General features: G+C 33.6%; 2 protein-coding genes across 4 annotated transcripts; both read left to right on the top strand.

Annotated features, from left to right (window-relative positions):
- The first annotated feature begins 267 nt into the window (after positions 1 to 267).
- On the top strand, positions 268 to 5,621 carry LOC147393831 (histone H3-like centromeric protein CENH3). 2 transcript variants are annotated; one of them, XM_086457157.1, is made up of 6 exons: positions 632 to 1,272; positions 1,378 to 1,418; positions 1,506 to 1,637; positions 2,091 to 2,165; positions 3,964 to 4,039; positions 5,277 to 5,590. In XM_086457157.1, exons 1-6 carry the CDS (start codon positions 1,209 to 1,211, stop codon positions 5,330 to 5,332), a joined length of 444 nt encoding a protein of 147 aa, XP_086313283.1. In that variant the 5' UTR covers positions 632 to 1,208; the 3' UTR covers positions 5,333 to 5,590. The 2 variants fall into 2 exon arrangements, with proteins under 2 accessions (XP_086313284.1, XP_086313283.1); XM_086457158.1 differs by lacking the exon at positions 2,091 to 2,165 and having other exon boundaries at positions 268 to 1,272; positions 5,277 to 5,621.
- Positions 5,622 to 10,767: 5,146 nt separating this feature from the next.
- On the top strand, positions 10,768 to 18,684 carry LOC147393830 (uncharacterized). 2 transcript variants are annotated; one of them, XM_086456613.1, is made up of 8 exons: positions 10,768 to 11,240; positions 12,966 to 13,094; positions 14,373 to 14,677; positions 14,769 to 15,078; positions 15,176 to 15,307; positions 17,001 to 17,371; positions 17,463 to 18,271; positions 18,462 to 18,684. In XM_086456613.1, exons 1-8 carry the CDS (start codon positions 10,993 to 10,995, stop codon positions 18,531 to 18,533), a joined length of 2,376 nt encoding a protein of 791 aa, XP_086312739.1. In that variant the 5' UTR covers positions 10,768 to 10,992; the 3' UTR covers positions 18,534 to 18,684. The 2 variants fall into 2 exon arrangements, with proteins under 2 accessions (XP_086312739.1, XP_086312738.1); XM_086456612.1 differs by having other exon boundaries at positions 14,331 to 14,677.
- Positions 18,685 to 23,827: the final 5,143 nt, after the last annotated feature.

The following is a 23,827-nucleotide window of genomic DNA, read 5'->3' as shown; positions in this document are numbered from 1 at the left end:
GTTTTTACTATTCTGATTAATAGCATATAAAATCTCAAACCCAAAAACTAGAAATCTAACAAAAAAGAGAGAGAGAGAGAGAGAGAGAGAGAGAGCTTCTAATTAATAGCATATAAAATCTCAAACCCAAAAACTAGAAATCTAACAAGAGAGAGAGAGAGAGAGAGAGCTTCTAATTAATAGCATATAAAATCTCAAACCCAAAAACTAGAAATCTAACAAAAAAGAGAGAGAGAGAGAGAGAGAGAGAGAGAGCTTCTATTCGCATCCCAACTTCAATTATTCTCAACTTTAGTTATAAGTAAAAGTTGAGGGTGCCAATAGCATCTCTTGAAAAGATTCACAATTTTTCCCTGTAAATATTCATGACTTTCTTTTAAATAAAAAAAATGAAAAAACGAAGTAACCTAAGAGCATTACTAGGGAATCCCTAAGAACATCTCCAATTATCTCTCAAATTGGGATGCCAATTCCAAATTTTGAAATAGTCTCTCAGATATGCGCTCCAATGCACATCTCAAATGGTGTCTCAAATATAATAGATGTTATTTTGACATTGATTTTATCTCATCTCATAATTTGCTAAATGTGTCTTTAATTATTCTTTTTTACTAAATGACCATCCAAACAAATGAAAAGATACTTTTTTTCGGATTAGTTTTTTTTTTTTAATATTTATTATCAAATTACCACCTGAAACATCTCAATGACATTCTTTTGAAAAGAAACATGGGAGATGTATGGGTTAAATATGATATTTTTTATGCATTTAGATTCTTGAAAAATAGAATTTCTACGAGGCAAATTAACATTAGCATTGGAGATATGATATCAAAACCTGTCCGAGACGAAGACGTTTGGCCCGAGTAGTCTTAGTATCGGGGCATGGACAAGACAGACGGACAAGTCAATGTATAGGATGAGATTTAAAACCCCAAGTTCATTTTTTCTCTATCAGAAAACTCGTCTAAACTGACTCGGTATCTGACATGGGTGAGACGAGATGTGAAACTGAGTTTTAAAACCATCAGCGGAGACTGGAGATGGTCTAACATTTCAACCGTTATGTTGAGCCTAGCAAAGACAACAAGAGAGAACCTAAATCAAATCACAGATCGAGCGGGAAATAATCTCTCTAGAATTTCATTTTGAAAACAAGCAAGTCGAAACTCTCTCTCTCTCTCTCTCAGCCTCCGCCACCAATATCAATGGCGAGGACCAAACATCCCGCCAAAAGGTCTCGAGGCCAGGGGCGAACCGCCCCACCATCTGGTCAGATCTCTCTCTCTGTGATTTTGTCTCACCAATATTTAGTTCAACCTCTCTAATGGTTTTTTCTCCTCCAAAACCCTAACTCCTTATCGTTTCTTCTAATAGCATCAGCCGCAGAAACCTCAGCATCTCCTGGCCCTAGTTCGGTACTCCAACTCCTCACTTCGATCTCTCTTTCTCTCTCCCAATTTTTTGGAATTGATAGATCATTTTTGGTGAATGATTAATTACAGGCACCACCACGACCACCACAAAGGAAACGCAAACCCCATCGCTTTCGTCCAGGAACAGTGGCTCTTCGTGAGATTCGACATTTTCAGAAAAACTGGAAGCTTCTCATACCAGCAGCCCCTTTCATCAGAATTGTGAGTTTTAAGCTTATTTCGAATCCAGAACCAGAACTATTTGTAGAATAATCTAATTAGAGAGTTCGATCTATCATTTTAGGGTTTATATCAGTTACTAAGTGTTAATCACGCTTGAACTATGACTTATAGTCTTAATTTAAGCTAGAGCAAGTCAAATTACTTTAGAACCCCAAAATGCTTTGCAATGTTAACTTTTAGACAAAATACTTTCTTGAGGAAATTTATTTCAGTTATATTGATTTTGTTCTTGTGATTAGGTATAGAGACAGTAGTAATGCAGCATTGGGTGTATCTATTATTTAATTAATAAATTTTGGGTTTAGTTCTTTGGTAACATATGTGCTTTAAAGTATTTGGTGTCTGTTACTCTGTTTGCTTTTAGGGTTTTAATCTTGGCGATAGCGCTGTGTTTGTAACTTTGATTTTAAAGATCCTCATTGTTTATTTTAGGTAAGGGAGATTAGTAATGGCTTCAGCAGGGTAGTTAGTCGTTGGACCGCTGAAGCTTTGGTTGCACTTCAAGAGGTATTAAGCTATAAGATACATGTGTGATTTCTTTATTGGTGGTTTTCAGTTACTATAGTTGAATAAAAATGGAATGGTTGAGTAATATTGGTACTTTATATGTCAATGAAGTCAGCTTTAGTTAATTGTTTCATCCATCTTTAGAGTGATTTGGTGTTCAAGAAGTTATTGGATGCTGCAATTGATGTCAAATATGTGTTCGAGCCTATAGATGAATCGATTGATCTTCTACATTGCAGCCATGAGGTTGTGGGTTCAACCTCATCTTACACTCAAAAAACAAAGGAGTGATGTAAAATTTGTGCTTGGGTTGGTCTCAATTTGTTCAATCTTAATCATGTGTAAGTTAGTTGTATCTTCTGTTCAGGATGTTATATCTTGACACAACTTTGTCTTGGTTTTTCATACTTTCAATGGTATTTACCTTGGTCTATGTTAGGGCATCATGCCCAAATCTATGCCTATGTACCCCACAAGATTGACTAGACCTATATTGGGCTGGTATTTTTCATGACTATCTTGGGACCTCCATAGCCTTTGCTTCTATGCTTGTTCCAAATCTATCATCCATATTATGATTTAGCCATCTTTTAAATAAATTTTCAAATTAGGATTGTCTTGTCCTGTGACACTCTTGCATCAATGGTCAATGGAAATAGCATTATAACTTATACTTGAATCTTGCAAGATTCTTATCTCCTTGAAAAAAATTTCAACCTTTTGGAAGTTATTCATGTTTGGTGCGTGAAAAATAGAGCAACTGTTTTTCTTGCCAAATTTTTTAGATTCTCTTTTAGATTCTCCCTCTTTCTTGTGCCCCTTTCAAGGTGTCCTTGTTGTAGATGCTAGTAATTTTAAATATGGTCTTATTCCCACCTAACCAGAGTTTTGCTCCCCCAACTCTCTCTCCCCCCCCCCCCCCCCCTCCTATAACCAAACCCCTCCTCATTGTTGTTTTCTGATTTTGATCCCCCTTGAGATGGCTCAGTTATGGTTTGCACCATGGGTTTCAATTTAAGTTGGTAATGTTGAACCACTAGTAGATTTTGCAGCATGAGTTCTAATGGAAGGAGGATGACCATGTTGCTTTCAGCAAATTGCTAATATGATTTGGATCTCTGCCATGGTAAATTCAAATATTTTCCAGATGTCCTAGATTTTCCAAAATTAATTTTTTTGTTATTGTTCACGCTCCTGACAACACTTGGTACCATCCTAACGTAAGTATGGCAATCAAGACTCATAAGAGAAATCGATGGTCAGTATAGAAATCCATGAAATTGACAAAAAAATCTTGATTAATTGTGTGCTACCTAAGCAGCATAGTCTTGGTTAGGCTAAAGGGGAAAAAAAACTCTCTTCTGTTTAGAAAAGATTGACTCTCAAACCTTGATCTTTACTTGAATGTTTGATTTTGACTGATCATGGCTTTGATTGCATTATATAGCTTGTTGTTGCTACTGTGTTTTTATTTTAGGTCAAACATATGTTGCATTCGTAGTTCTTTTGAAATTATATGGGCATTTATAATTTCTTAGAGGTATATCCGTTGAATGTATTTGTAGGATTTTAAAATGCTTTATTTTCGGGTACAATTTGTAGTGTTCGGTGAACTCTACCAGTTTAGTTTTGCATTCAAAAGCCATATGACAACATTTCATTATCTGCACAAAAACCTCCAATTTTTTATGTTTTTTATGTTGGAATTATTGATTGGATGTAGGTAGATGTTATTGCTATACCTTATTATAATGTACATAGACACATGTTACATTCAATGGGGTGACCATTTTTGTAGGCGGCTGAAGATTATTTGGTTCAGATGTTTGAAGATGCAATGCTTTGTACTATTCATGCGAAGCGTGTTACACTGAGTAAGTTGAAACTCTTCAAAACAAGGGGATGCTTTTTTTTTTTTCTTATCTTTCTTTTTGAATATTCTGAGTTAAAATTTTGAGATCTATTAGAGCTGTGCATAGTGTTTTTGCTTCTACTCAAACAGTTAAATAAAATAGTTTTCATGCAACAATTGATAGCAGTTTTTAAGTTCTGATAACTAGACCACTTGGCATAGGCCCTTGAAAGTGAACAAACATGAAATCCCGAAACCACCCATCAACACACAAATGCCAGCCCATCATCCAAGACACTAGATGGGGAATTTGATTTTATCTGTAGTTTCAATTTCCCATCAATCAAGGGTTGTACCTTATGAGGACGTATGCATGCCTTGCCAATGTAAGTGTGAACAACTTTCTCTCAAGCAGAGTTGTAGATTTGGCATCAGTTTTGGATATAAAGAACCTGAAAAACTTAAGTGGCAAACCAAATGGTCCAAAACTATCAGATTAGCAAGGAAGACTTAAGCCCAACTGGCTCCAAGGTACTAAGGTTTTAAGTTCGTTTTTTTTTTTTAATTGACCCCCAGGACCACAAAGTTGCTTTGCAATGTGTCAAACCAACTGAGCTATGGGTCTAAGCCCTTAAAGTCTCAGTATTGTTCATGCCTCTTGGTTAACTTACAGAATAAGACGTATCAACTGAGCATAGCAAGACCTAGAAAAACAATGTCTTGTAGATACATTAAACTATTTAGCTTAAGAAAAAAAATATACATTTATCTTTTGTGTTAAATAAGACATATATGCTATATAAACAAGGTTTTACTTACTTCAAACAATTTTCTTATAAAAAGTTTATATGTACCTTGTTTCGGTACCTTACTAGAATAATATTTCTCAGACAACACAGAAGGAGATGATATGGTATTTTGATGATGAATCCCTGTATAAGAAAGTTAATAATTATCCAAAATCCTCTGCCAACTTATGCTGAGTTATCCAAGTTTTTTCCTTATCATTTCATTGTTTAATTATATATATATTTTAATTCTAGTCGATCTTGCTAGTTAGGTTTTAAATGCATTGGGTGGAACCTGTAGTTCAAAATGTACTGTATAATTGCTTTTGTCGTGGCTTGATTTCATTAAATAAAAAATATCAAAACAAAGCTCTTTACTTGCAGTCCATAATTATTAAAAATTTTTACATGTTCAATCAAAAAAAGATAAAAAAGAAGTTTAATTTGTTGCATTTACTTGTGTTGCTCTAGTGCAAAAGGATTGGCAGCTTGCACGACGGATTGGAGGGAGAGACCGGCGTTGGTGAGAGAGGTGAACCAGTAACTCATACTACGATCATGGATGGTAGCTTTGTCATTATTGGAGTCTGTATTTGATTTTTGATAGAAAATCACCAGTTGGCTTTCTCTTATGTAATTACATCGTAATATAATTTGTTGTTAGTGCACAACTATAACCATTATTAGAATGTTAGCACATTTAGAGGGAATGATGGATTTTATTGTAGTTAAAATGTTTTGACGAAAATTAATTTTCCAATGGACCCATTGTGATAAAATGAAATTTGTTAGAAACTGCTCATTGTGTTTGATTGTACTTAGGAAAATATCAAAAGGAGAGGTGGCTTTCAGTTTAGGTGGCAGTGGCAATTGAAACAGTAACAATGGGATTTTCCCATCTTGACAAACAAATCATTTTTCAATGGGTTTGGTGAGAGAATATTACCTATGAAGAAACAAAAGTTGATTTTTTGAGATTTTTTTGCGAAAATCAACTCCCACACCAATGATCTTGCATCTAAGAGCATCTCCAACACTCTTTGAAGTCTGTTGTCTCTTTACTTTAAAGAGTGAAAGTTGAAAAAAAGGATTTCTAAGGTACTCTTTAAAAGTAAAAGTTAGAATAAAGAGAGGACTTTCACTCTCTACATTTAAAGTCTGTCGGCCCTTTACTTTAAAGATTTAAATCTTACAAAGAGTCGTTGGGCTAGTTTGGATTACCACATTGGCAATCCAACACAATGTCCTTTTATTTTTATAATTTAAGTTTTAGATATTAAAATATTTTCCTAGATATTTAATTAATCTTATTGGTCATGTATACCATACCATTTAAATGAATTATGAGCCTAAAAACGTTCATTTTTAATCTCTTATTGGGGATAGTTATTTCTAAAATCGAAATTATACTAATTTCAATGTTAAGGATAAAGTATAATGAGTACGTCTAGCCTTATTACCTTAGTAAGATTTCAAATGTTTCTCAAGGTAGTTTGAGCTTATCTTGTGGCGTCCAAAAACATGATCCACTATTAAATTTTAATTTTAAATTTGAGAGATCAATGGGAGTTCATTTCAAAACCTTGGATCAAATTCAAATTCAAATTAAAAAAAAAAAATTGTTGTTGTTGTTATTGGATACAAGTGTTCCCATGAAATCTAGAGGGCTGTGATGTTGGATTGCTAATTTGGTAATCCATTTAACCTCAACAACTCTCCGTAAGATTTCAAATCTTACTAAGTTAGTAAGGAAAGTGTTTTTCCAGTACAATAAAGAACTAACCAACACTGTATGTGATTGTTCCGTTACACCCGTCGTTCCATACAACCTTCAAATCTTAAATCTTCTTTTCTTCCTCATTTCCATTTTCTTTTCTCTTCTTCTTAGATAAAATCGAGTTAATTTTTCTATCTTATATCACCACAAACCATGGATAAACTTCATAGGAAGCAAACCAAAACTACCAATTATGAATCTAAAGGTCAGTATTTCTTCAATTTTCTTCCCTTTTTTAGTCTCCTAGATCAGTTTTCCTTCATGGGTTCTTGGTTTTTTAACTAAATCTCTAATGGGTCTTCATCTTATTTTTGTTTTATTTGATTGATTTTGCAGAAGTGAGTAGTAATGAGTGGGAAATCATAAAAATGACCCAACAAGAAGTAGATCTCATCTATAGGATGCATAAACTCGTCGGAAACAAGTAGGATTTCTTAGCAAAACTCACAATTCCGATAATTTTTTTTTAATGATTTGAGGTTTAAGCTAGTAATTAAGATTTAAATTCTCATTTCGAAATAATGTCGGGTGAGGAGAAAAACTAAAACCATGATCCAGAAACATTATAAAACGATCAAAATATTTAATGTTTTGAGGTCAATGTTTCATTCCAATTTCGGCGAAAATCAAATTTTCTCGAAACATTCCGAGATGGTACAAAACTATAAATCAATACAATTGTGGTTCAAACTATGTTACCCAATTCCTTGGTACTAGCCCTGACCAAGGATTGGACTACTTCGTGATATGGTTTGGACTGGGTAAAATCAAGTAAATCATGAACCCACCGAATTTTGATTGAGTTTGAAAAATCAAAGCAGGCTGGTTCGGCGAACTGAACCAATTTATTATATTTATTTCATTGTTTATATTTAGAATTTGGATTATTATATTAATTTATTTCTATTTAATTTAGAATTTTTTTTAAGATTATAATTGTACTTGTAATTTGTGTACTTGAATTATATATATACACACTAACGAACCAAGCTAGTGAGCCGATCAAGGGAACCGAATCTAACCAAGAAACGAATTATCTATACTTACCCATACAAACCGGATTCATTCTAAAGTGTTGAACCACGAACCCAAATTCGAACTGAGTGAACCGACGAACCATGTAACATAGGTTTGAGCCAAGCCTAAATTGAAAAAGTATTGAATTTGAAGTTCTGTATAATCGATAAAAAAAAAAAAACGTTATGTATAACTTCAGGGTTAATTTTGACAAGCAATCAAATTCTAGAGTTGTAATTGAATCTCGTTGTCAACTTTCAAAAGTTAAACTTTGGAAATCCAACTTTAGAGAACTGCAAACCAAACAGATCCTTAAAGTTTAGGTTTCAATTTACAACCTTGAGATGATGGGTTCATTTCCAACAACCATCAAAGACAAAAGACAAAAGGTAGGTAGAGATGGCCCCCCATGATGCAGTAAAATTGCAATCAGAGATCAAGAATAATAGTACCCTTAGGGATTTATCCAAGAAATTAAGAAAAGTACATATGCGGGGATTGGACGTATCTCGAGGATTAGGCTGTTGCTCTAATAGGCCTGGGTAAATATTTTGACTGGCATCATCACACTATCACCACTGGAGAATGCATGGCCCCTTACTCTTGATATTTTAATTTTGAGAAATTCTATTGCCACACCAACTTTTACTTATAACACACCAATCCTTTTGAAATTAAGGTTTTTTTTTTTTTTTATATGGATGGTGTGTTATAAATAATAGTTCGTGTGCTAATAGGAGCTCTATTAATTTTTTATTTTTATTTTTAATAATGGTAATTTTCAGGTGGGATCTTATTGCGGGTCGGGTACCAGATCGAAAACCCGAAGAAATAGAGAGGTTTTGGATAATGAGACATAATGAAGGGTTCTGCATGGGAAGAGGATAGTGTTGGATAAAAAATTGATGTCTGATAATCTGGAAATTTTCCTTTTATTTTATTTTTCTTTTTAATTTCTTAGTTTTACCAATTGATCTATTTCAAGTAGTGTTTTAAAAATCGAATCAAACTGGGGATTGGACGAGGTTTGGCCTGATTTGGTAATAAAATTAGTTAAATCGTTCTGAAATTCAATGGGATTAATTATTAATTATAATCACTTTTTTCACTAAACCTTCAATAATACAAATAGTGATAAGGCATATTTCAATTTAATTGTCTATATTTATGATAATAGTAAGGTAATTTAGTATAAAATCACTTATCCCTTTCATATATCATAATGATTGTGTGTGTTATAGGATCAAGATGTATAAAAAAAGGGAACCTTAATAAAGGTTAATTGTATGATAGAAACCAAAAAAAAAATTCTGACAAGTAGTAACATCTTTTGTAATTAATATAAGGAAAATGCTAGAATGACACAGGGCATTTACTACGATTCTCACAATTCTGACATAGGATGTGCACATAACCATTGATTATGTTTTCTCGTGATACGAGTAAAATACATCTATGGTTATGCATGCATCTCCATGTCAGAATTGTGAGAATCACCATAAATCCTGTGTCACCCTGGCACACTCTTAATATAATACATTTGTTGTAATTTCAAGGAAAAACTTTTTTTTTTTTTTTGTATAAATCCCAACTTGACATGTATTCATTTTCACACAAAATTTAATGGAACCCGAGCCTATTAGGGTTAGGTTAGGGCTTAGTCGACATAGGCTACAAGGAATATGGCTGATCTAAGGTACAAGCTAACACTATTGGGATCAGGGATGATCCAGGCCTGGCCTGATCCCATTGATGGGCCTAGCTCATTCTGTAATAAAAATAAAATAAATATATTATTAATAGAAAAATGTTTGACAAATCGTAAGATCTTATAGAATTAAAGTATCACATTAATCATCTGATACATTCTGATTGGAAAAAAACCTAAAAAAGGAAACTTATTGAAGTTTACGTATTTATTTGATTCTGTAAATGATACAATAAAAATAAAATTTGTATAATAAAACATAATGTGGATCTCATTATTTTGTCTCAAGATTTATATCTAGTAAACAATATATCTAGAAGGACGATTGTCCCTCATCCTTTCCAAAAACTTTTCTACAACTTTTTATATTTGTTTTTCTCTTTTTCAATAATACCTTGTCAAATTTATTGTTTTTCTTCTCTTGCCCCTTAAACCTAAAAGAGGATACTCGTGCTCTACGAACCCATAAAGGAATAAATTAATTTTCCTTTGTCATTTTTTTAGGGGGGATGGCGAATTTTATTTTAGTTAAAATGTTTTGACGAAAATTAATTTTTCAATAGACCCATTGTGAGAAAATGAAATTTGTTAGAAACTGCTCATTGGTGTAAAAATGAGATCACTCTCTTTATGAAGTTGCAATCAATTTTTTTAATTTCTTTTGTGGCAATTATCTTGAAATTAAAGAATTTTCAATGGTGTAATGATTTTCTAACCCCCCCCCCCCCTCTGGACACACTCCCCCATCATAAAACCGTAGATCATTTGCCTTAGGATGCACATGACTCTAACCCTTTTTCTTTTGAATCCCGAGGCATATGATCTACGGGGTCCGTGATGGGGGCATTAGAAAATCACGACTCTTTTTTCAATTTTCTTCTTCAATCTTGTCTCTTATGTGGTTTGTTTGCATTATGATTTTTAAATGTTGTTATGCCTCAACCCATCTGGCCCATCAAAAGCATGTATTTTTAAGGCACAAGACACAACATAATAGCAATTTAATTTTTTGAATGAAATTTTTTATTATAATGATTTGAAATATTTTTTTTTCTCATTCAATTTTTGAGAATCAGAATTGATGAGTACTCTTATTTTTTACGATTTTGATTTCGATTTCAAATTCATTTATTTTGAAATCGGACCAAATTGAGAAAAATCGAAATCGAACTAATATTAATGATTATGACTCTAAGTTACTTAGGAACTGAGCCGGAACCAACCCATTGAGACGCCCAAATTCAGCGGAAGGCATCCCTCATCTTTACCGGGGGAAGTGACGCGGAATAAGTTTTGAAGATTCGTGGAAAGTTCCTCGCCTTTTCTTTCTTCCTTTTTCAGGAAAAATTTGTCCACGAGAGGGGGTCCACGCGTTCAAACTTGTCTCATTAAAAGGGCTTTCCCTTAGAATCCAGAGCCTCACAGCCTCTTTCCTTCTTTAGTTCTATCCATAACTCCTTTCAGTTCTTCTCTCTTGTAATCATTCATTTAAAGAGATAATTAACCATTTCGAATTTTCGTAAATTTGGTTTTTTTTTTTTTTTTCCTCAAATAAACTATATGTTGTAGTGTGATCTGAGAACCCATTAATTTGAAAATTTTGCTATTTAGGTCTCTCATCATCATTATTATCATTGTTCCAATTCAGTCTTCCAATATTTCTTTCTTTTTTAAATCTGCTGTAAATGGAGAACATCAGAATCTTAGATGAAAAACCTTTGATCGTCAATGAAGTAGTAAACCAAGAGAAGGCTCTTTCGAAGCCGAATACAAGCTGTGACTCAAAAGCAGAGGATGTGAATTGGTCATCAGAAGATTTCATTGCACGTCAAAAAAAAAAAATTTTGGAAAAACAGAAACAATCGATACTGAGTCTCCCAGAGATTCAACCAACAACAAGAAAAGAATCCATTTGGATTCCTCTAGATAAGAGGTACATTTTATTTGGTTTAAACAATTTTGATTTTCCTGTAGAAATCTTTCAAGGAAAACTCTTTAAAAAAAACGGTAAATTATGGTTTCATTTAAAAAAAAAAAAAAAAATTCTGTTATTTAAAACAGTAAATATTTTTCCTGCAAACAAACCTTACTCTATGAATTATCCTACCAATGACTTAGTAAGATTTCAAATCTTACAAAGGGTCGTTGGGCTCACATGGATTATAAAATTAGCAACACAGACTTGTAGGTTTCATGGGAAAATTCAGATTCAAAAGTAAAAATTTTGAGTTTGATTGTAGGTGTTGAAAATGGATGGTTAACAAACTTCTAAATTTAAAACTACAATTAAACGTTGAAAATTAAACCTTTTTTTTTAAAAGTACTTAGAACTTTGTATTTTATAACCCTGTGGCACCAGATCATGTATTTTGGATGCCACAAATTGATGCGGTTAGAATCCACCCATAGGTATGTTAGGTAACAAATTAATCACATAAATTTGAATTTTATGATGTAGATCCGGGTTTGCTCAGTAACAAACTTGATAAAGTGAGGTGTGGTGAGTAACAAACTTCATATAGTAAGATTTCCTTGGATTTGTCAGAACACTAAAGGGAGTATTTGTAGTAAAAATGCAACAGTTGGGTTTGCCAGGTAAATCTCTATAATTTTGTTTCTTTTTTCCACTTCAACTAAAATGTTTTAATTTTTGAAAACAAAAATTTACTACTCTCAAAATCAGTGTAGTCAAGACAAGCGCCTTGGTGCGCCTCAAGTTGGGGGGGGGGGGGGGGGGGTGAGGTGTACCAGGCGTGGCCCTCACTAAAAATGATTAATTTGTTTAAATAAGACATTAATTTCCAGATTGATTGTAGAATTTTCACATACAAAATAAGTATTTAAAAAGTTTTACTTTTTACCATTAAAAAATAGGGAATTTTATGTTTGGTGATTTTTACTCAGCCCAATCAGTTAGGGAATAATCAATTAGGCCCGATAAGGCTATAGGGTCCGTCTAAGGTAAAGCCTGCCTTTTTAGGGCTTGGTTAGGGCTGAACTCACCCATTGATAGTTGTAGTTGTTGTTGTGCCATAGCAGCAACAACATATGTTGTTGGCCTAGTTCTACTTCTATTTCTACTATTATGTCTTTTACTTCACTTATTCTTTTTCTCCTTATTCCTCTCTACTTTTTCTTTTATTATTGATTGTCCTTTTTCTTGAATTGTTGAATACTTTCACTTGTTTGTAAAACATCATATTCCTACATATTAGAATAGTAAAATATCTAAAACCTATCTTTCACTGTTTAATTTTTATAATTTTATTGTGCCTTACTTTACTTAGATGTGCGCCTTAGGCACTAAGAAGCCTTTATGCCTTAAGTGCACCTTTTGCCTTTAACTACACTCCTCAAAATTAAAATGAATGATCTATTGTTTTGAGAATTTTTCAATTTTCAACGTAAATTTTGATAAGAGTCGATCTCGAGTGATCTCAAGATTGTATCTCATATCATACTTTCTTGATGTGGAAGTGTGTAGGAGTCTTATATGCTTTTTCACTCATATCTCGATGAAAAATATTTATTATTCCTACACACTTAGAAAAGTGCAATATGAGGTACAATCTTGAGGTCACTGCAACATTATTCTTTTGATAAAATAGTCTTTTTGTTTTTTTTTAATATTAAAAGTGATTTATGGGGATTTGTGTAGTTTGGAGGTGCCCAGATGGACACAAAAAGTACATGTTGACTCGGCAACAGGACTTACAGGGCTGCCTGAGGATGGCTTCAGTTGGAGAAAGTACGGACAAAAAGAAATCTTAGGAGCTAAGTACCCAAGGTCAGAATTCTCTCTTACCAACACCAACAAACTTATATAAATGCATCTCAAATTCAGATCACAGTCCACATGCATAAAGGGGGCATTTCGTTCGGATTGTAGAACCTGATTCCTAATTATGATTATGAATTATCAAAATTTGATTTCCAGAATTTAGAATCTTGTTTGGTTACGCTATTTCTAAAATTTGATTTTACAATCTAAGATCAAATTTGATTTGGATTTTATGAAAAAAAAATTACTTAATTGTTCGTCTTGAGGTTGAAAATAAGATTAAAACTATTTTTCTGTGGAGATTGAAGACAATGGGTTTTAGGGAGAAAAATGAAGGGGCTTTTGGAAAGATGTTGAAAATGAGGCATTTAGGTAATTTATTACTTTCCACCGGATCCAAGACCATGTCTAAAATCTAAATAACCCAAAGAATAATAATAATAATAATAATAATAATAATATAATAATAATAATAATTATTATTATTATTAATTATAAGTTGTATTTCAAGATTTTGTTTTTGTTTCGGTTAGAGCCACTTTTGGCTTTTGTGGGATGCAGTTTTAACATCAATTAGATATGGTAATTTTCGATCAAAAAGTGCTTTTGAGGGCCAGAAGTGCAGAGTACCAAAACACTATCATAGAACCCATTAATTTGGGGTCAATTTTATCTGAATAATGTTGCAGTGACTTCTTACCGCTACACTGCATTGGACACTAAGTTGACATGGAGGTGTGCACAAAATCATAAATGCTTTTTCTTGAGATACGAGTAGAAATCACCCAATAGTTCTATCACACCTCCAAGCCAGCTCAGTGTCCAACACAGTGTCCGGCAGAGTCACTGTAGCATTGTTCTTTAGATAATGCTAAAATGACTACACGGGACAGTTCGTTAGACACTCAGCTGATGTGGAGATGTCAAAAAAACCAGAAATGTTTTTCCTTGATATTCGAATGAAACACATTTACGGTTATGTCAGCCGAGTGTCTCTAATTCAGTGTCCTGCACACTCACTCTAGGACGACTCTTGCTCTTTTATTTCTTCTAAGGAAAATGCCGAATTGACTTCCTTCGACACTGCGCTGATGTGGCAATGTGCAAAGAACCATAGATCTTTTTCCTTGAATCTCAAGGGAAAAATATATGATTTTCCACACTGCCACGTACGCAGCATAGTGTGGAAGGAAGTCAGTTTAGAACAACTCTTTCTCTAACTAGAGGTTTTTAAACTTGCAGAAACTATTATCGATGCACTGGTCTTCTTGTTGATCAATGCAGTGGTCGTCTTGTTGATCAATGTCGGGCTACAAAGACAGTTCAGCAATCTGACGTTGACCCCTCAATATTGGAAGTCACTTATGAAGGAAAACACAGCTGCACCCAAGCATTACATCCAATTCTGAATTTGCCATCACCAAATGAACTAAATCAAAATGGACAGGAAGATGAAGAATTCTTAAACTCATCGGACTTTATAGACAACATAGCCAAAGACTCCGATATCCAAGAACTGAAATCTTCTTCTTCCTGCACCCAAGCATTCAATCCAATTCCAGAGATACTTTCTCATTCCAACAGCAAAGGTAGTCCTAATTACCACTCCAACTATACTCTATAGAAAAGTGATACTTGTTCTTTAGTATTCTTAATGTATATTCATCTATGTACATTTAGGTTGTGCCGCCACCAATCCAGGAACACAATCATCTCAATTTCAAAATCAATCAGAGACATCAAAGAGTAAAGCTGAAACAATACTAATGGACATGATCACTGGGGATGCCAGTAATCCTTCGACAGACCCTCCACATAGTAATCCAGAAGTTGAAGTAGGGATTAGCTATGGTAAGGCAATTGCACCTAATGTGGTGACGGGTGACATCTCTAGTGCTGCTAGTCCTCCAACAGGCTCTCCACGGAGTAATCCGGAAGTTGAAGTAGGACAAAGCAACGATTCGAATCGAAGCGATATGTACATGAAGAGGTACATTTAAAACAAAATTGAATCTTTTATCTGAAAAATCTGTTTTTGGGAGAATTCTTAATCTTAAAAGCGATTTTCTGGGATTTTTGTGTTGTAGGAGAACGTTGCCTCTATGGACTGAACAAGTGCGTGTCTACTCTGGGACTGGACTTGAAGGTGCTCCTCCTGATGATGGTTACAGTTGGAGGAAATATGGACAAAAAGACATCCTTGGAGCTAAGTACCCAAGGTGAGAAACCTCTCAAATCCCACCATAAAGACCAAGAAATTTTACACAAACATATTTTATTAGAGAAATTTATCGTAACGGTACAGTTTTCATAATTAATTATCACAATGGTAAACTGTTGCAATTAATTCTGAAAATGATAATTTTACCATTTTCAGAATTAATATTTTTTACCAAAACGGTAAAAAGAGTAAAATATAATTTTTTTTTACCGAAAATACCCTTTTTTGTTTTACATATGTATTTACCATTTTAACCTTAGAAATAAATTAAAATCCAACTAAATCTTTCTTTTCTTTTTAATCTTCCCAACACTAAATAAAAACATGAAAGAGGAGAGGATTTTTTTCGTAATTTTAGTCATAAAATAAAAAGGGTATTTTTGATAAAAAAAATTACATTTTACTGTTTTTACCGTTTCGGTAAAAATATTAATTTCGAAAATGGTAAAATTACTGTTTTTGAAATTAATTGCTACAGTTTACCATTTTGGTAAATAGTCGAAATGTGGTGCATGTTTTGGTAAATTTGCCTTTTTATTATATCTGATCCACCACAAATTCAGAAAATTCTTCTAGTCAGATAAAGTTGAAAGTTCTCTCTCTTTTTTTTTTTTTTGGGTGGATATTTTGATAATTATATTAAAAGTTTTGGACCTACTACCACTTTCGGAGATATTTTAGTTATTAATTGAAAAAATTAAAAATCAATTTTTTCTTTAATCCATTTTCAACTTTTGAGTTTTGTGGGATATTATTTTAACATCACCAATTTTTGAGATATATCCACCCACTTAATAGTTATATCCCCGAAATTTATTACGAATTTGTAAATATACCCACATGTTATATGCACCAACAAACACATTTTTGTCAGTTATTGAATTAGTACCCTGTGAAAAAGTTAGGGTTCGAGAATAGTTCAGGCGAGGGGAAGCTTTTGAGAAAGTCGGAAAAGGTCAATAATAATATTTTTAGTATAAAAAAATGTGAAATATATGTATTTCATGCATTAAATAATAAAATAACACTTATGATGCTTCTCTTAAAAAAACACTTATCACGCTAAAAAAATATAAATAATTGATTTTCTTTTTTCCAAAAAATAGTCGATTAAATCATTATGTTTTGAAAAATCATTAGTGTTTTCAAAAAATTTGACAGTATTTTTTTAAAATCAATGATTTAATCAATAATTATTAAAATCTTCCAAATGCTGCCGAAGAACCTGTGTGGGGCCAATTGGATAGAGCCCCGTGATTGAATTCTCTGACCCTTATGTCCAACCCTTTAGAGAATGAAACTCAACCCCTTGACAAGAAACATAGATTCATCTTTATGTTACCATGGCCCAAGAGTCCATCCACTTTAAAGCTGCTTTTAGGACCACATGGTTTAAAATCTACCTGTTATTACTACATTAAATTAAAGATGCGTACACATACATACATACATACATACATACATATATTATTGTTTCCAGCTAATAGTGACACCCCTCACTCTCCAACTCATATGGTCGTACACTGCTTGTCATCTGTGCCCCTCCACTAAACATGTCTATTTCAAACCTGCTTGTCATTTTATCATGACTCAAATCTATAATATAGGTGGGTGTATATATATCTAAAGTTGTGGTTTTAATGTAGTTGAATATCTTTTCTTTATCTAAAAAGAGGTTATTAAATTTGCAGAGGCTACTATCGATGCACTCGTAAAAACACTCAATGGTGTTTGGCTACAAAGCAAGTTCAGCGATCCGAAGATGACCCATCATTCTTTGAAGTCACTTATCGAGGAAAACACACTTGCATCCCAGTATCCCTTATATCTCTGGGTTTGCCACCACCAAATGAACTAAATCTAAATGGACCGGAAGATATAGAATTCTTCAACTCACCGGAAGTTATAGACGAGATAACCAAAGACACCCATATCAAGAAACGTATATCTCCTTCTTCCTGGACCACCCTACAATTAGTTCCAAATCAGGATTTGCCACCACCAAACAAACAAAATCAAAGTCAAAATAAACAAGAGATACTCTCTCATTCCAACAGCAAAGGTAGTCCTAATTACCACTCCAACTATACTCTATAGAAAAGTGATACTTGTTCTTTAGTATTCTTAATGTATATTCATCTATGTACATTTAGGTTGTGCCACCACCAATCCAGGAACACAATCATTTCAATTTCAAAATCAATCAGAGACTTTAAAGAGTAAAGCTGAAATAACACTAATGGACATGATCACTAGGGATGCTAGTACTCTTTCGACAGACCCTCCACAGAGTAATCCAGAAGTTGAAGTTGGGATTAGCTATGGTAAGGCAATTGCACCTAATGTGGTGACGGATGACTTCTCTAGTGCTGCTAGTACTCCTTCAACGGGCTCTCCACGACCTAAGCCAGAAGTCGAAGTAGGGATTAGCTGTGGAAATGACATTGCACCTAATGTGGTGATAGATGACATCACTAGTGCTGCTAGTACTCCTTTGATAGGCCCTCCACAGAGTAATCCAGGAGGCGAAGAAGGGAGTAGCTGTGGTAAAGAAGTTGCACCTAATGTGGTGACGGGTGACGTCACTAGTACTGCTAGTCCTCCAACAGGCTCTCCACAGGGTAATCCAGAAGTCGAAATAGGGATTCTGGGGGACATCACTAGTGCTGCTAGTACTCCTTCGACGGGCTCTCCACGACATAATCCAGAAGTCGAGGTAGGGATTAGCTGTGGTAATATCATTGCCCCTAATGTGATGAGGGGTGGATTTCATAATCATATTGATGATCAAGATAAACAAGTACAGAGTAGTGATGCTAATCAGACCCATTTTAATTCTGAAATTCTTCATGTGAGCGAGATGGGGACAGATGTTGCAGTAATAACTGGTGAGACTATGGAGAGAAAAATGGATGGAAAGGGTAAGGGATCGGATTCCACAAATCCAAGAATTGAATCCAAGGTGAGTTCCTACATCATTGATGATTCTTGTTTTGCCTTTGTACCGTAAGTTAGACAGATTTTCATTATTGAATTTTACCACAATCCAGTTTCTATTTTTAGTGCTCATTTAGTTGGATTGATAACTAAAAATTGTTAGCTTTAATTTTATTATTGAGAAGTCAAGTGTATGTTGTTTTCAATTTTTGCAGCCAAAATCAAGACATTGCTGTTGGTTTAGGTGCTTCTGCCGCTGCCACTGTCACGTTGGAGTTATGGAATGACATACGTGTGTACGAGATGCACTTTATCATTGATACAAAATATTCATATATCTAAAAATTTTGAATTATTATTAATCTGCAGGAGCCATGGATAAATTATGTTAGATTATGTACTTTATTGTCTTAAAATCAACGTTTACTTAGTGTGCTATGTACGTGTTTTAAGAGTAATGGAATTCTTATCAGATATCGCAAATTATTTAACATGATTGAATAATCATATTGGTCCCAAATTAAACATCAATTGAATCTCTTACAAAACACCTTGCTTCGGAGGAGGTATTGCCAATGCAAGTGTGAATAACTTAGTCTCAAGCAGAGTTGTAGATTTGGCATCAGTTCAGGATATGAAGAACCTCAGAACTTAATTGGCAGACCAAAAACTAAAGGATCAACAAGGAATACTTCAGGCATATTGGTCCCAAAGTAGGTTTAAATGGCGTGATAAATTGGCTACCACTTTCGTTACAAAGTTCACATAATATTAGAAAAACTTTTGAACAATTGTAACATTTTTTTGTAACAAATGAAGGGTTGGGATCCGTGGACTCATGAAAGTGACCTCATATATGTATAGGGTTCAACAACCAACGAAAAAGGCAGGCAACGTTTTGTCCTACATGAGTTAGAAGTTTTGGAATGGGCTGATTTTTATGTGAAGAGATCATCTTCATAAAAGATCAACCAATTCCAAAACTTCTAACCCCATCAAAAGTGATTTACAAATTACGATAAAAATTAATGGTCCACGATTCTTCAACTTGTAAACCACTTTAAATGGGGTTTTAAGTTTTAGAATGGGTTGTTGATTTGTGAGGATGATCTCTATGGCGAGGAGATCATTATCACAAAAAATCAATAAATTCTGAAACTTGTAACCCATATAGGACAAAACGTTGGTTATTGAACTTGACCCATATATATAATAGGGAGCGTTCAACAAACAATCTTGGGGGGACAAGAGATAAAATTTGTTCTATATGAAATAAAAGTTTTGAATTGGGTTGATTTTTTATATAGATAATCTCTATGTAGAGGAGATCATCATCACAAAAAATAAGTCCAATTTGAAATTTCTAACCCCATCAAAAGTGGCTTACAAATTTGAAGAATTGTGGACCGTCGATATTTATCATTAGTTTGGAAATCACTTTTGATAGGGTTAGAAGTATCAGATTGGGTTGATTTTTTGTGTATAAAGATCATCCTCACATAAAATCAGTCCAATCTAAAACTTTTAAGCCATATAAGAATTTTTTTGTCTCCCAACAATGTCCCTATAAGATTGCCTGTCGAACATTACCAATATATATATAATAATAAAACACAATTGCAGGGTCCACTTTTGTGGAAGGAGAAACTTTCTTCTAGTTAAGATAATCATCCCATCAAATTACAATTTTGTAGGAGTTAATTTATTGTCTTTTCTCTTCACTCTTCTAATTTTATTATAGTTCCTCTTTTATTCTTGTAACCCATTTTATTGTTTTTTTTTATCTTTTACCTCTTAATCTAAAATAATAATACCCTACAACTTTATTTCTTTTTTCTACTTTTACCTCTTTAATCCCAAAGAGGATGCATGCGCGGTAGGCAAGTGTGAACTCTAATCTATATAATAAAACAAAATTATAAGGCCCACAATTATTACAATTTTGAGGGGATAAACCTCACATCAGTTATTATAGATGTAAATCATTTTTGGACAAATCAATAAGAAATGGCTTATGGTAATTTGAAAACCAGCCACACTTCTTAGTAGTTGGTTGGCCTACATGACACACATTGTAAACCAAGCTTCCACTTATTTAATAATAATCATTTAGGCCACATGAAACTCCAGTTCCTCAAATATAAAGACAAAACTTAAAACCAAAATCAAATAGGTCAATCTAATCCTTTTCTCATTTTAACAGATTACAAAGATATGTAAAGCAAGCAGTGCATCACATCACGTCTTACAATTTTTGTTGAATAGATGATCTGTATTAGTTCCATTTAGATCTATGTTTGATACAATCACTAATCATAGTGAATTAATTTAATTAAATAAAAAAATTTACGTCTAGGAAGCTTGCTTGACTCTTAGCAAATATCTTAAAACTTTGCTAGATGGTATGTTGTTCTCTGACGATTAGAACTTGTTGCAAAATTTTGGAGCATCCCTTGATGTCTTTTATATACTTTATCATCTTAAATTTACATTATGTTAAGTTTTATAATGTAAAACTTAGAGCCTAAATTTGGTCCAAAACACAAACATTTCACATTTATGATATATTGCAGGCATACCAAGTAAGGCTCCAAGGAGTGGAAAGATGGAAAAAATTGTCACCCTTGACAAAGACAAATCAGTGAAATGGTTACATAGGTTGATAGATCATAAAAGATCATATTAAATATCTTCACATGGATCTAAAATTATAAATAAATAAGTAGTTAAATATTCAATCTTAATTTCTATGATAAGTTTCAAGAACCAGTGATTTTCCTCACAACACTCGGTACCTTAAAAAAAGTTATGTATGGTTACACCACACTGTCCATTGAGCTAGGTAGTGTTGTGTAAAGAAAGATTCAATCTCGCATGCTTGTCGAGGAATAATTTCAATTTTATTTTCTTCTCTCCTCTTATTCTAAGATTATTTCTCTAACTTTATTTTTTTTCTTCTTCTATCACTTTTCAATAATATCTTTCCAATTTTATTATCTTTTCGTTTTTACGCCCTTAATCCAAAAACTAATGACAAATTGACTTGGTAGATGTGTAATGTGCACGAAACCATAGGTCTTTTTCTTTATGTATCTTGAAAAAAAAAAGATCTTACAGTGATTTGATATCATCTACATACGACATCACTCATATTCCACCGAGAGAAGGGGTCTCTCGATGGAATAAGGTTTGAAGATTGAGTTGTAATAAATGTGTGTGCTAAAACGTGTATGGTACGCTGCGGACATGGCAAAGACACAGAACCATAGATTTTCAAGACCTATCATTTTGTGCGCTTGCCAAGTCAATCGCGTATGTGTCAACATGTCGCTTTATCATTAGTCTTTAAGATTCTTGGTAGACTAATGAGAGAGAGATACGGTCCCACGCGTTCACATTTATCTCGTTAGGAAAGTATTCAAACTTCTCTCATTAGGGCACGTATAGGTGCATTAAATACATTTTAGAAATGAATTTCCTACTCAAAATATCCTCAAAAGTTTTTTCTTTTACCTAAAATACCCTCAAATGCTTATTCCAAGGTGTATTAAATGCACCTATCAAAAGGCTTAACTAGACCCTTATTGAGGGGGCTTTCCCTTGAATCCAAAACCTCAGTCCCTCACACCCTCTTTCCTTCCAAGAGTTTATGAACTACTTTCTTTCTTCTTGTTCTAGCCATCACTCCCTTTCAATTCTCCTCTCCCCTAATCGTTCATTCGAAACAGACAATTAACCATTTCAAAATTTTCTCATTTTTGGTTTTTTTTCCCCAATTAAACTATATGTTGTAGAGTGGTCTGAGAACCAATTAATCTCATCATCAACAACTAAAGCCACATCGTCTGTTCTTGTTGTAATCTTGAGTACTCATTTCGGATTTTTGCTATTTTCATGCTTTTTATCCTCCTAGTCTCTCTCTCTCTCTCTCTGGTTCTTCTCTCTTACATTAATTAGCATTCACTTTGTTAATTAATTAAACCAAACCAAATTAATTCGCACCCTCCCAATTACCAACTAGTGATCTAGTGATCTTCATTGTTCCAATTCAGTCTTCCAATATTTCTTTTTTTGATTTGCTATAGATGGATTTCATTAGAGATTTAGATGAAGAACCTTTGATGATCAATGAATTAAACCAAGGGAAGGCTCTTTCGAAGCCGAATAGGAGTATTAGTGGCTCAAAAGCAGAGAAATCCATTGTTCACAATTTGGAAACAGAAGAGTACATCGGAGGTTTAAAAGAACGAGTTTCGGAGATGCCAAAACTATGCCATTTGAAGAGGTAGATTATGGTTTGTTGGTTGGTTTAAACAAACTTGAAACTTTCATATATTTCAGGGGAAACTTCCAAAAAGATAGAGAAAAATACTACTTATTTTAATTCTAAAAACGGTGAATTATGATTTTTGAAATTAAAAAGGTTAATTCCCAAATAATTATCAAAGTTTTCGAAAACACCGAAAGTGATACATACTTTAACACTACTACCATATAATATTTACAAAAATGTTGTTAGATTGTTACGTGATAACTTTGTCAACATTAATAGCACTTTGGAAATACAAAAACTTTTGTAATTATTTGAGAATTTACCAAAATTAAAACAATTTGATGAAAGTGGGAAAAAATTTCTATGTTATAAACCAGTAAATATTTTTTTCATTTCCCATTATAGCTAAAGTGTTTTAGTTTTTTAAAACAATAATTTACTGCTCTCGAAATTAAAGTAAAGGGAAGCGTTCAGAGTCTGTATAGAGAGCCAAACATTTTTGAAAATAGGGGTTAGAAGTCTCGGAATGGGCTGATTTTTTGTGAGGATGATTTTTATGACGAAGAGATCATCCTCACCAAAAATAAGCTCATTCTAAAACTTCTAAACCTAATTTACAAGTTGAAGAGTCGAGGACCGTCCGATTTTTATAAATCACTTTTGATGGGTTAGAAGTTTCAGAATGAGCTGATTTTTAGTGAGGATGATCTCTCATCCTCACAAAAACTCAACCCATTCTGAAACCTCTAACCCATGCATTGAAAAAATGAGACCCTCACTAAAAATCAGCTTATTCTGAAACTTCTAACCCATACATTAAAAAAATGTTTGACTCTCTTTAAGTCCTCCAAACACCACCCTACAATAAATAGTCTATTATTTTAGGAAATTTTCAAATTACAATGTAAATTTGGCTAGAACTGTCCTTTAAAATTAAATTTAAAAAAAAAAAAAATCTCAAAAGTGATTTATGGGGATTTGTGTTGAAGGATGACGCCGCAGCCCCAATGGACAGAACAAGTACGTATTCCCTTGGGAACTGGGCTCGAAGAGTCGGTTGAGGATGGTTACAGTTGGAAAAAGTACGGACAGAAAAAAATTGTAGAAACTAAGTAGGCGTTTGGATAGGACTCCTTGGCTACTTCTGACTCTTGCGGGGAGTTAGAAGTCGTTTGGATGCGTTTTGATGAACAACTCCTTCGAAGAGTTACTCCGCGCAAAAGCAAGAAATTACTCTTTGTGAAGAAGTCGAGAAAACCTATTTCTCAAAACTCATCTTGCGGGGAGTCAAAATCTAACGGTTCGTTT

The sequence above is a fragment of the Akebia trifoliata genome, chromosome 10 (assembly GCF_017979445.1).
Source record: "Akebia trifoliata isolate Shusen 1 chromosome 10, ASM1797944v1, whole genome shotgun sequence".
NCBI lineage: Eukaryota > Viridiplantae > Streptophyta > Magnoliopsida > Ranunculales > Lardizabalaceae > Akebia > Akebia trifoliata.
Note: the sequence above shows the minus strand (reverse complement) of the source record. Positions and strands in the feature narration are given on the sequence as shown.

Excerpts from the sequence above, each read along its gene's own strand:
- LOC147393831 (XM_086457157.1), top strand. The coding sequence starts at position 1,209 with ATGGCGAGGACCAAACATCCCGCCAAAAGGTCTCGAGGCCAGGGGCGA. Across the intron at positions 1,273-1,377 it reads GCGAACCGCCCCACCATCTG|CATCAGCCGCAGAAACCTCA; the intron begins GTCAGATCTCTC and ends TTCTTCTAATAG. Across the intron at positions 2,166-3,963 it reads CTTTGGTTGCACTTCAAGAG|GCGGCTGAAGATTATTTGGT; the intron begins GTATTAAGCTAT and ends CCATTTTTGTAG.
- LOC147393830 (XM_086456612.1), top strand. The coding sequence starts at position 10,993 with ATGGAGAACATCAGAATCTTAGATGAAAAACCTTTGATCGTCAATGAA. Across the intron at positions 13,095-14,330 it reads TTAGGAGCTAAGTACCCAAG|AAACTATTATCGATGCACTG; the intron begins GTCAGAATTCTC and ends TTAAACTTGCAG. Across the intron at positions 14,678-14,768 it reads TTCTCATTCCAACAGCAAAG|GTTGTGCCGCCACCAATCCA; the intron begins GTAGTCCTAATT and ends ATGTACATTTAG.